At 44.9% G+C, this 11,793-nt stretch overlaps 1 protein-coding gene across 5 annotated transcripts in view; it reads left to right on the forward strand.

Moving 5' to 3' along the window:
* TLCD5 (TLC domain containing 5) overlaps positions 1-11,542 on the forward strand; it is a 45,731-nt gene extending 34,189 nt beyond the window's left edge. For 3 of the 5 annotated variants that reach the window (XM_068136331.2, XM_068136330.2, XM_068136334.2), the window contains one exon: positions 9,774-11,325. In XM_068136331.2, coding sequence (XP_067992432.1) covers positions 9,774-10,008 — 235 coding nt within the window. In that variant the 3' untranslated portion in view covers positions 10,009-11,325. Of the gene's footprint in view, positions 1-9,773; positions 11,326-11,387 lie in introns of those variants that run through there. The other 2 variants (XM_078768536.1, XM_068136333.2) reach the window with 1 other exon arrangement.
* Positions 11,543-11,793: the final 251 nt, after the last annotated feature.

An 11,793-nucleotide genomic window follows, 5' to 3' on the forward strand; every position in this document is an offset into this window, starting at 1 on the left:
CACGGGACCTACAGGTAGCTCTTGCCACTGTTGATGTCAAAGTGGGCCTAGCACACTTTGGGCCCACAACTACATGGGCCCAGCACACTTTCATGGGGGAGGGGAGGGGAACGAACAAACATCGTGCACTTAGCTCCGATCAGCTCGTGGTATCTCGTCAGGGTCACCAAAAGTCGTCCGGTCGTTGGCACGAAACAGGCCTCAAGCGCGCAGGCCCGAGCATTCGTCCACTTGTCGTTTCTGCCTGGTCAACTGCAGCTCTCCGTCTGCGGCTTTCTCCTCGCGTCAGTCGAACAGGGGAACGAGGAGACGATGCCGGTGTCAGCAAGGGTGTCGAGGACCAGGGGTGAGCGAGAGGCAAGGAAGGGCAAGAGGTCGTCGAGGGCAAGAATAATCAAGAGTCCAGGGCAAGAGAGAGAAAATGTTGGCCAGAGGGTTCTTTTATTGTCGAGGTCCTGACGTCATCAGCGCTTCTCCTCGCCGCTTCTCCTTCTCCTCGCAATCAGCTCGCCACTTCTTGCTCACCCCTGACGTCCTCGGTAGTCCTCACCAATCGGCGCTCTGCTTCCTCATCGGCCTTCCTTCCACCAATCAGCAGGTTGCTTCTTGCTCCGTCCTGGCCAATCACGAGTCCCCAGGGGTGTGTCTCTCGGCCTGCCCGAGCGATGTGTGCTATAGCTGGTTGCCGTCCCGTCGGCAGTGCTCAGAAGTGGCTTCCAGTGGGTTTTATTATTTAGTGCAATAAATGGGATGGTGTCCTCACTGGTGTCTATTGTGCGGTGCCATAAGGGACAACGGATATATCACTGTTTTACGAATAGGGGAATTAACATAATCCCTATACTGGTTAACATGCCCCATTCCTCGTAATGGGGACAAATATACAACTTAATCTGACATGCGGGCTAAACAGGTCATCCACTTATTACATGGGGTGGTTCTTCTTCTTCACGACAGTCGGAGCATGATACCGACACAAATCTACCTGCCTCTACATATCACTACCCCCACAAACATAACAATATATATATATATATATATATATATATATATATATATATATATATATATATATATATATATATATATATACAGTATATATATATATATATACAGTATATATATATATATATATATATATATATATATATATACAGTATATATATATATATATATATATATACAGTATATATATATATATATATATATATACAGTATATATATATATATATATATATATATATATATACAGTATATACATATAAATAATATATATATACATATAAATAATATATTTTATATATATATATATATATCTACAGTGAACCCTCGTTAATCTGACCCCCGTTTAATCTGGAAATCTCGCTATCCAACCAAAACATCCAGAAACAAATTCGCTGTCCAGATTCACCATTCATTTTGTCCCTCTAATCCGCAAAATTGTTTGTCTGACAATCTCGCTAATCCGACATTGGGTGCTGGGAAGAAAGTAGACCGGATTAACGAGGGTTAACGATATATATTGTTGTCGGTTGGGTAGGGCATATATAGATTTAGGTAGATCTGCATAGGTAGGTGCTTTGTCTGTCGTGCTAGAGCAGTGGTTCTTCACCTTTTAAAAGGTGCCGAACCCTAACGAAACCCACCGAACACTCGCAGAACCCCTCAAATTTGACAAAAAAATTAAGAAGAATTGCATCTTAATGCGTTTTCTGTTCTTCTTTTCGGGAGGCGATCTGGGAAATGCGTTGTTTTGTTTTGGCAAGGGCCACCCTCAAATCATTTTCGCATGCAAGCCTGCTCCTTTTCTTTGTTTTAATGTCCACCAGTTTCGAAAACGAATGCTCGCAGAGATACGTTGTAACGAACAGCATGAGGATCTCAAGGGCAATTTTAGCGATGTGAGGATACCCTTCCATTTGGCAGCACCAAACGTTGAGAGCGTTGTTGTGCCGAAGAGTTGTTGTTGAGTCTGGCTCTGCTGAAGTTCGATGAGGTCGACGAGGTATTGGTCGTTGACATCTGCCGTTGCAACGTCGAAAGTAAACGGCTGCCCACCCATGGTGGGTATTGCTCTTGGTCGGGGAAGTAGCCGTCGAATGACTTTCCCAGCTCATCAAAGTGCGTGGTAATCGCTTGCTTCAGCTCCCTCGGTACAGCAGTACCTCCAACAGGGGTAAGAGTAGATAAAACAAATAAGCGAATACATTTTAATACGAATACGTTAAAGTCTCTAAGAGGCAACCTCCTTGAGTGGACTGAAAACTTTAATGGTTGCCAAGAGATTGGGGGGAAAATAATTTACTGCAATCTCAAAATGATATGTGGCTCGGGAGATGCTCAAACAAGAACATTAAGAGAAGTTTATCATTTCATATCAGCTCAACGGCGATACCTAAACAGAGTTAAATTCTAATATAGCATTTGTCAATATTCTAGATGGTGATTGTTCTTCAAAGAGAATTAAGTCATTACCTAAAAATGAAACACAAATATTCGTTGGGTCTCTGTATGAGTATAATGAAAAATGGGGGGAGTTAATAAGTTTAATGCAGGGAGAAAAAGGTTGTAATTTTTCAAGCCTGGCATTTCAAGCTATGGGCAAGGTTTCGGGGAAGTGGGCGGGGGCTTTGTAAAAAAGTGGGCGGGGCTTAGGAGGGAGAAAAGGGGCGCAATTTTTTGAGAGAAAAAAGGGGTGTAGTTTCAGTGGTTTTTAAGGCTTTTGTGTTAAAACAAATATGACGGCCGAACCACGTGACCTATGACGTCATAATTATCATTAAAAAATTATACGGGTGGAGCTGCACCAAAAGGGGCGCAATTTTTTGAGTGAAACTTTCCTGTCAATCGGCCCAATGGTTGCAGAGAAAATCATATTTATTCTGTGCGGGCAAACAGACAAACGGACTCAAATGCAACACCCCCTCCTCAGGCGAGGGTAAAAAAGGGGCGCAATTTTTTGGGAGTAAAACGATGATGAGAGTAATTTTATGAGAGAAGGGGTGTGAGTCAATAAGTTTTTCCTTTTTTTCCCATTGACTTCAATGTTAAATTTAATGTGTCCCGGAACCCCCCCCCCCCCCCCCCCTTTTCCCCCTACTCAGATCATCTGGACCTGATGCAAAAACAGACCTGTAGCGCTTGAACAAACCCTCAGCTTTCCTTTTCTCCTGTTGAGATCCGGTGAAGTCTTCCAGACTAACTCCTGGTGGTAGTGTATCATCGAGTGACTCATCTGTTAGAAGAGGTTCAGTCTGCTGCCCTACGGCATGGTGATTCTATCCACCGATACATTGATGAAAACATTACCAGATTCCACCCCCACCGTTACCAGTCGGCCAACTCGAGTTTGTGGCTGTAGCCAGACGTCGCGTCGAGTGGGGTTTATCACATGAATGTAAAAACTCCCATAGATCGAGTCTACCAGGGTCTTAACCATGATCAACTTTCCAGGCAGTGGTATTGTCAAAGGCTCTACAACTGCACAGGGCCCGCCTGGTTTGCAGACTACCCGTGTATCACTTCGTGTCTGAGCATCAACTCTTGTATTGTCTATGCCCGACGTGCGGACAAAACTGACGGTGGACTCCTGTGCCATGTTTCCGAGTGCAGAATACCCAGGTAAGTACTTTAGTATATTCATGCCTGGTAGACCTGGCAATTTTTGCTGGCATTGGTTGGTCCGGTTATCTCTTGTGATGAAACCACCCCTTTTTGGAATCAATACACCATCGAACTCCACATCAATCTCCATGTACCCGGTCCAGTGTATGGTATGCAGGTCCTGTTTGCGGTTGTAAGTCTGAGCCATCCTTTAGGCTCAAATAATTGTCCCACATTTTGTTTCAGATGGTTCTCAAATAAACACTGTCATCATAGAAACCATTGACCCTGTGTCTATTAACGAGTTCACTTTGACTCCCCCAATGTCACCACTTTGGTTGGACTTTCTCCAACAACAGTCTCTAAAAATCCATCATCTGAACAACTTTGTGGCTGCCCCGCAGTTGTGCTCCTGCCTACGAGGCCCTCTAGTTTGACTGGTTGATGGAGCTTGACTGGTTGTTGGCCTCAACTTACTGGCTCCTCTTATGATCTACACTCAGCTGTGTGATGGCCAAATTTTCCACAGAAATGGCACTTGCCTTTTTCTCATCGACGAAGTTGTTCGTCGAAAGATGACAGTTGATATTTTATTTCATTAGCCAATGCTGCTTGTTGTTGAAAGAGTGTTTCAATCAATTCCTTCTGCTGTATTAAAAGGTTTTCAAGTGGAGAAGTTCCTTTTTGAGGATCTTGGATGACATTAACCACTTGGCCACTTTCAGGAGCTGATACAGAACAGACGTTCCTTGCAACCTTCTTTGGCTTGCTGAGTTCCGTACCTATTTCATCCAAGTAGTTCATGGCAAATTCATGCATATCCAAGAATGTGGTTGAGGAGTCCGCTTTCACCTGCTTCTTCAGCTCCCACTGCAGCCTGACATCAGCGACACTCTCGACAAACTGCTCCCTCAGCATTGTATTCCTGTCAGTGATTCTCTCGGGGGCAATGCGAGTGAGGCGGTCTAAGTTACCCACGAGTGCATGGGAGAAATCGGCCAAAGACTCGAGTTCCTGTTGCTGCCTCTCGTAGAAATTTCTCAATAACTGTGAGGCTGAAAGACGCTCCCCGAAAAGCCTGCGCAATGCCTCAAAGACATCTCCTTCAGCCACGCAGTCCTGGCCCCTTGTTTCAATTTTGGCTGGGCCTTCGAAATAAAATGCTAAATAGTCCACAGCTTTGGCGCCACTGAGGCCTTCTCCTCGAAGCAACCTCTGCGTCATCAATCCAATGTTCTAGTGAGCCCTGCCCATTATATCATTGTAACTTCCGCTCCCCAACAACAGCAAAGGTCCTGGCTTTTGATTTTTCAGTAATGACGGACTCCCGTAAGGCTTGGAAAGCAGAGCCCGCTCCTGGTCTCTTTCCAACGTAACTTCGCCAAGTTGCCTCTCCAGTTTCTGCATCTCCTCATTGTACCTGGCATTCTTCCTTCTCACGAGACATCTCTATATATAAAGGAGGAGTGTGTGTGTGTGTGTGTGTGTGTGTGTGTGTGTGTGTGTGTGTGTGTGTGTGTGTGTGTGTGTGTGTGTGTGTGTGTGTGTGTGTGTGTGTGTGTGTGTGTGTGTGTGTGTCTGTCTGTCTGTCTGTCTGTCTGGATGTCAGCTTATAACTCAAGAACTACACATCGGAGAAAAGTTTTAGACACAGATTCGGAATCAGCATAAAATCCTGGTGGTTATAGGCTACTCTGTATTTTAATATCGATGGTTTAAAAAACCGCGCCAGCTGCAATTCCATGGTGTAGTTTGTGGTGGTGCTATTGCCCCTTTCCGATCCCGCGGTTGCGTGTACGTACAGTATACTGTACGTACATATTTATATTTTTTTAATGTGCTTTTTATTGTATTTTAAATAGTTTTTTAGCTTCTTTTATTGGTAATTTATGTACTATTGTATTTATTTTAAATATATTTTTAAGGAAAACAAATGTTTTCATGTCCGTAGGAGTGACGTAAAGTCGCACATAATGACAAAATGCGCGCCATTTTTTCGCGCCAAGAACGAATAAACGGTAGTTGAGATTTTATTCGAATTCGAATTCCATTACATGTCAACTGTTGGAAATTGAAATAATTATTGTTTCCAACAGTTTAAATTTAATGGATTTCGAATTCGAATAAAATCTCACCGTATTTCGGAACGTTCATTTTTCAACTTCATATTCGGAATCAGTACGTCCGAGAGAAACTAACTACAGCACACCTTAAATGTTTTAAAAACCTTCGGGTTTTAAAATTATGACGTCATCAGCGTATTTCGTAACGTTAATTTTTCAACTTTGACGACAATGACTTCCGACTTCCGGGTTCGGAATGCGGGACCAATGCCATTTGACAGGGAATAAAAAATAAATGCGACATTCAATTGATGACAATGACTTCCGACTTGACTCCCCCCTCCCCCTCCCCTCCCCCTCCCCTCCCCCCTCCCCCTCCCCTCCCCCTCCCCCTCCCCTCCCCCCTCCCCCTCCCCTCCCCCCTCCCCCTCCCCCTCCCCCTCCCCCCTCCCCCTCCCCCTCCCCCTCCCCCTCCCCCCCTACCCCTCCCCTCCCCCTTGCCCCTCCCCCCTTCCCCTCCCCTTTCTCCCCCTCCCCCCTCCCCTCCACTCCCCCCCCTTTCCCCCCTACCTCCTCCCCTCCCCTCCCCCCTACCCCCTCCCCTCCACCCTACCCCCTCCCCTTTTCCCCTCATGCCCCTCCCTTTCCCCCCTACCTCCTCCCCCTCCCCTCACCCTACCCCTCCCTTCCCCCCTCCACTCCCCCCTCCCCTCCCCCTCCCCCTCCCATCCCTCCCCCCATGCCCCTCCCTTTCCCCCCCCTCCCCTCCCCCCTCCCCTTCTCCCCTCCCCCTCTCCCTCCCCCCTCCCCCCCTCCCCCTCCCCATCCCCACCCCCCTCTTCTCTCCTCTCCTCCTCCCCCTCCCCCCTCTTCTCCCCTCCCCCCGTCTTCTCCCCTCTCCTCCCCTCCCCCCCCCGTTCCCCTCCCCTCCCCTTCCCCCTCCCCTTCCCCCGCCCGGCAATGCCGGGTACTTCCCATGGCCAGCTGTACGTGGGCTGCTCGAGGGTTGGAAAACCAAGCAATCTTTATGTCTTGGCACCAAGTAAGAAAACCAGAAATGTTGTATACCAAGAGGTTTTGAGAAATTGACAATTGACAAAACGTCATGGAGGAAATGTACTGTGATATTGCTCTAAAATATACATGTTCTTTTCATCATATATTTGTCTTATTCTTATTCAACCCGGGCGAAGCCGGGTACCTCAGCTAGTAACTTATACACACCTGCTTATGACAATGCCAAAAACGAAAATCAAAGGTAAATAATTTTGAATGACCATACACTACTATACTCTCAATACAATTTCTCTAATACCCGATTGTTTAAATAAAAGTCAGGAAGCATCAGTCACATCCAGCTGGAATCCACCGGCCAGAAATATTGCAATTAGGTGAATCCCGTTCAACAATGGCGATTCCAGAGCTTCTCGGTTGTCCAGAGCCTTCTACTGAGTTAGCCATCGTTTTCCTTCCTCGTCATCATGTGCCTATCCCACTTCTGACACCAGTGAAGTCATTCGAGACTCGCATAGACAGTTAGGCACAACAATCATCAGCCAGATGAACGCTTTATTGATGAGTTCTGCTAATGGTAAGGTAAATCAAATGGGAAAAGCGATGGCTAACCAGTATACATCAAGGATATGTGAAAGATACACAATGATGGATTATAATCATCTCAAGAGAGTAATAATTATCAATGAATCAATTTGTAATAACATATCATGACCTCCCATAACACTTTTACATGCTATGGTGCAACAATAAACATAAACAACTAACTTACATGACGTGGCCACGAGCAGCACCTTATTCACAAAGCATGGACAGAAAGGGCGAGACTATACAGGATGACCGTGGTATCTCTAGTGTGGATATCAACCTGTATAAACCACACGACAGGTACGGCGCGTTTCTCATCTGTTATGCACACGAAGCCGAAACTACTCGTCACTGTCGCCCATCACTGATGCATTACACAGTGATGCTTTATTACTGATGGCGGTTTAACTACGAACATTTGATGCCGATTCTCGAGGTAAAACAAGTGCATCAAAAACGGGCTGTCAGGTGTTCCCACAATTTGACGTGTAATGTTACTTCATTCCATAAATACTACAATGGATATCGGGTATAACAATGTACGAAATGGACACCTCAGTGGCAGCTTACAGCAAGTGGTTTACAGTCATAATAAACTATCATGTCGTTTATATTACTGATCCATTTGGCATTTGTTTATTACTGATCCATTCGGCATAAGGCCTTAAAATGTGGCCTTAAAATGGCCTTAAAATGCATGTTGTTGTGTTGTATCCATTCGGCATGTAGCATGGCATTTTGCACACAATTATGGTTATTGCATGATAACAGGTGATCTGGTTTAACATGATAACAGGTGATCTGGTTTAACATGACAACGGGTGATCTGGTTTAACATGACAACAGGTGATCTGGTTTGACATGACAACAGGTGATCTGGTTTGACATGACAACACGTGATCTGGTTTACCATAACAACAGGTGATCTGGTTTACCATAACAGATGATCTGGTTTGACATGACAACGGGTGATCTGGTTTGACATGACAACAGGTGATCTGGTTTGACATGACAACAGCTTATCTGGTTTGACATGACAACAGGTTATCTGGTTTGACATGACAACATGTGATCTGGTTTGACATGACAACAGGTTATCTGGTTTGACATGACAACATGTGATCTGGTTTACCACAACAGGTGATCTGGTTTGCCATGACAACAGGTGATCTGGTTTGACATGACAACATGTGATCTGGTTTACCATAACAGGTGATCTGGTTTGCCATGACGACAGGTGATCTGGTTTGACATGACAACATGTGATCTGGTTTACCATAACAGGTGATCTGGTTTGACATGACAACAGGTTATCTGGTTTGACATGACAACAGGTTATCTGGTTTGACATGACAACATGTGATCTGGTTTGACATGACAACAGGTTATCTGGTTTGACATGACAACATGTGATCTGGTTTACCACAACAGGTGATCTGGTTTGACATGACAACATGTGATCTGGTTTACCATAACAGGTGATCTGGTTTGCCATGCCGACATGTGATCTGGTTTACCATAACAACAGGTGATCTGGTTTGACATAACAGATGATCTGGTTTGACATGACAACAGGTGATCTGGTTTGACATGACAACAGGTGATATGGTTTGACATGACAACATGTGATCTGGTTTGGCATGACAACAGGTTATCTGGTTTGACATGACAACATGTGATCTGGTTTGACATGACAACATGTGATCTGGTTTACCACAACAGGTGATCTGGTTTGACATGACATGTGATCTGGTTTACCATAACAGCAGGTGATCTGGTTTGACATGACAACAGGTGATCTGGTTTGACATAACACATGATCTGGTTTGACATGACAACATGTGATCTGGTTTGACATGACAACAGGTGATCTGGTTTGACATCTACGTGATTGCAACCACTGGAGATATCCTGTAAATTGATAACCATTTCACATCCGAAGTGATGCTCGGCAGGACACCCACGACATAGTGTTGGTGCACTTTGGCCTGCACGTCCACATGATGAAATTACATTTCAACACGACGCCAGAACTACAAATAAATCACTAAATAACGATCTTATACCTTCAACTACCATCAAAATACCTTCAACAACAGTATCTCCACTCGTTTGGTATTTACAACGAGGTAAAAATGAAACTTTTACCATGAACAGTTCGGTAGACATTTAATTAATCCCCTTTTCTTTGAATCACCTCACAATCAAACGTCCAACTGCTACCTGGTCAAGCACTTCCTGTCCGAGGAGCGGTATTCTGTTACGTCATATCCGGAGAGTTATTTCCTCTTGTATTCGAATGTTTTTCCCCAAAAAATATATATCTACACCACTAAACCGGCTGTCGACAAATTGTAATTTGTAAAATTGTAATTCTTTAACGTCTTTTGCACAACAACTGAAAGTTTCTCCACACAAACCTCCCGTTTGTCTCCCCTCCTCCCCCTGTCTCTTTTCCCACCTCCCATGTCTTCCCTCCTCCTCCCCTCCCCCCTCCCCTCGCAGGTATGAAGGCACTCGTCTTGGTAAGGCCAACGACTTAACCTTCATGTACCTGTTCTGCATCATGAGAGTTGCAGCAGGTGGTGTGCTGCTAATCAAAACTACCTATTCTCCTCATCCTCATGTTCTCATCAAGGTTGTTGGATCTTTTATATATCTCGTTTCTTGTGTGTTCGCCTGGCAAATTGTACGATTTGCCATCCGAAAATATGTGTTCAGCAAACAGTCTCCAGAATGAGTTTTTCCTTCTGCTCGATTGAGGGTTTCACTTGTGGGACACCTGTGCAAAGATGGGACACCTTTTTGCTGATTTTTTTTCTCTTTCGCACATCATTTGGGTTTGATTACGGTTGTGATTCATCATTGTGATTGTATTTACAGCCACGTTGCTTTTGTTAAGTTTGATAGTTATTGAGGTTACATCGATTTGGGTATTTCTGCTACCATGGTTGCCCATTTGTCCTGGTCTGGTACCATGGTTGCCCATTTGTCCTGGTCTGGTACCCTGGTTGCCCATTTGTCCTGGTCTGGTACCATGGTTGCCCGTTTGTCCTGGTCTGGTACCATGGTTGCCCATTTTTCCTGGTCTGATACCATGGTTGCCCATTTGTCCTGGTCTGGTACCCTGGTTGCCCATTTGTCCTGGTCTGGTACCATGGTTGCCCATTTGTCCTGGTCTGGTACCATGGTTGCCCATTTGTCCAGGTCTGGTACCATGGTTGCCCATTTTTCCTGGTCTGGTACCATGGTTGCCCATTTTTCCTGGTCTGGTACCATGGTTGCCCATTTGTCCAGGTCTGGTACCATGGTTGTCCATTTTTCCTGGTCTGGTACCATGGTTGCCCATTTGTCCTGGTCTGGTACCATGGTTGCCCGTTTGTCCTGATCTGGTACCATGGTTGCCCATTTGTCCTGATCTGGTACCATGGTTGCCCATTTGTCCTGGAAATTGAGGCGCACTACCCGTGGTGCTTCGCTCGATGTTAGTGCATCCAGGCGCAATCGTTTCTGGGTTCAGGTGACTCGATGCTGTTCTCAGAGTTCCATGGTTGCACATGAGATGTTTTAATTTACCTGAATCGGTGTCATTGGATGAACTTCTGCAATGCAAGGACTCTTGAGGTGTAAGGTGATTAATGGACCAATTGGGAATGCCAAGCAGATGTGAATTTTTGTCAAACGAACAGTCGTGGTTTTGTTAAAGAGCAAGTTGAGTCTGTTATAAAAATGGATGTTGCATGTTGGAGTAGTGGGGACACTAAGATCAGCTGACCGCATCACACTAAATACCTGCACGTGACTATGCAATGTTACTCCACGTGACCATTCCACCAAATAGCTCCACCACAATTACTCCACAAAATGATTCCAGGTGATACTATTGTGCACATATTGTTTGTGACGACTCTAAACCCTTGCACCACGTGACCTAGTCATCGGACATCTCCAGGGCAATGAAATCTTGAATCAACGGTTTTATGGTTTGAAGACAATCGAAATGTTTACATTGATGATATTTTGTGAATTTCTTGTTGAATATATGTCGATTCTTTTATTCTTGTGGTTTTTAATATGAATGTCTTTGCTCTTTCTTCCCTTCTGGTGTTGATTGTACAGACAAAGCAAAAGTGAAACAAATTTCTACCAAACTAATTTGGGACAGACACAAGACTGGTGTGAACGAGGAGTACGAGATTAGTAGCACAGAATGAACTTGTAGTGCTGCGGAACCCAGCATAGTGGCTTAATGACTAAAGTGTTGTTGTATTTCACTCACGGGTGTGGGATTGATTCCTATATGTACTCAGGGTGGGTATTTGGAAACGTCGTCTACATTTCTGTGTAGGCACACAAACGTTAGGCCTCGTCGGCTAGTTTTTGGAAATGTCGGGCCAATCCTAATGCTGTTTTGAGTCCTCGACCACCAGCGAATGGGATATGCTTTGTGAAAGCTCCAGTGTTTCAGGAACAGATGGTGTTGCACTGGATGGGGCTGTACCTGTTGGTGATATTTGCAGACATT

The sequence above is a fragment of the Myxine glutinosa genome, chromosome 14, assembly GCF_964187855.1.
Source record: "Myxine glutinosa chromosome 14, kmMyxGlut1.1, whole genome shotgun sequence".
In the NCBI taxonomy this organism is placed as follows: domain Eukaryota; kingdom Metazoa; phylum Chordata; class Myxini; order Myxiniformes; family Myxinidae; genus Myxine; species Myxine glutinosa.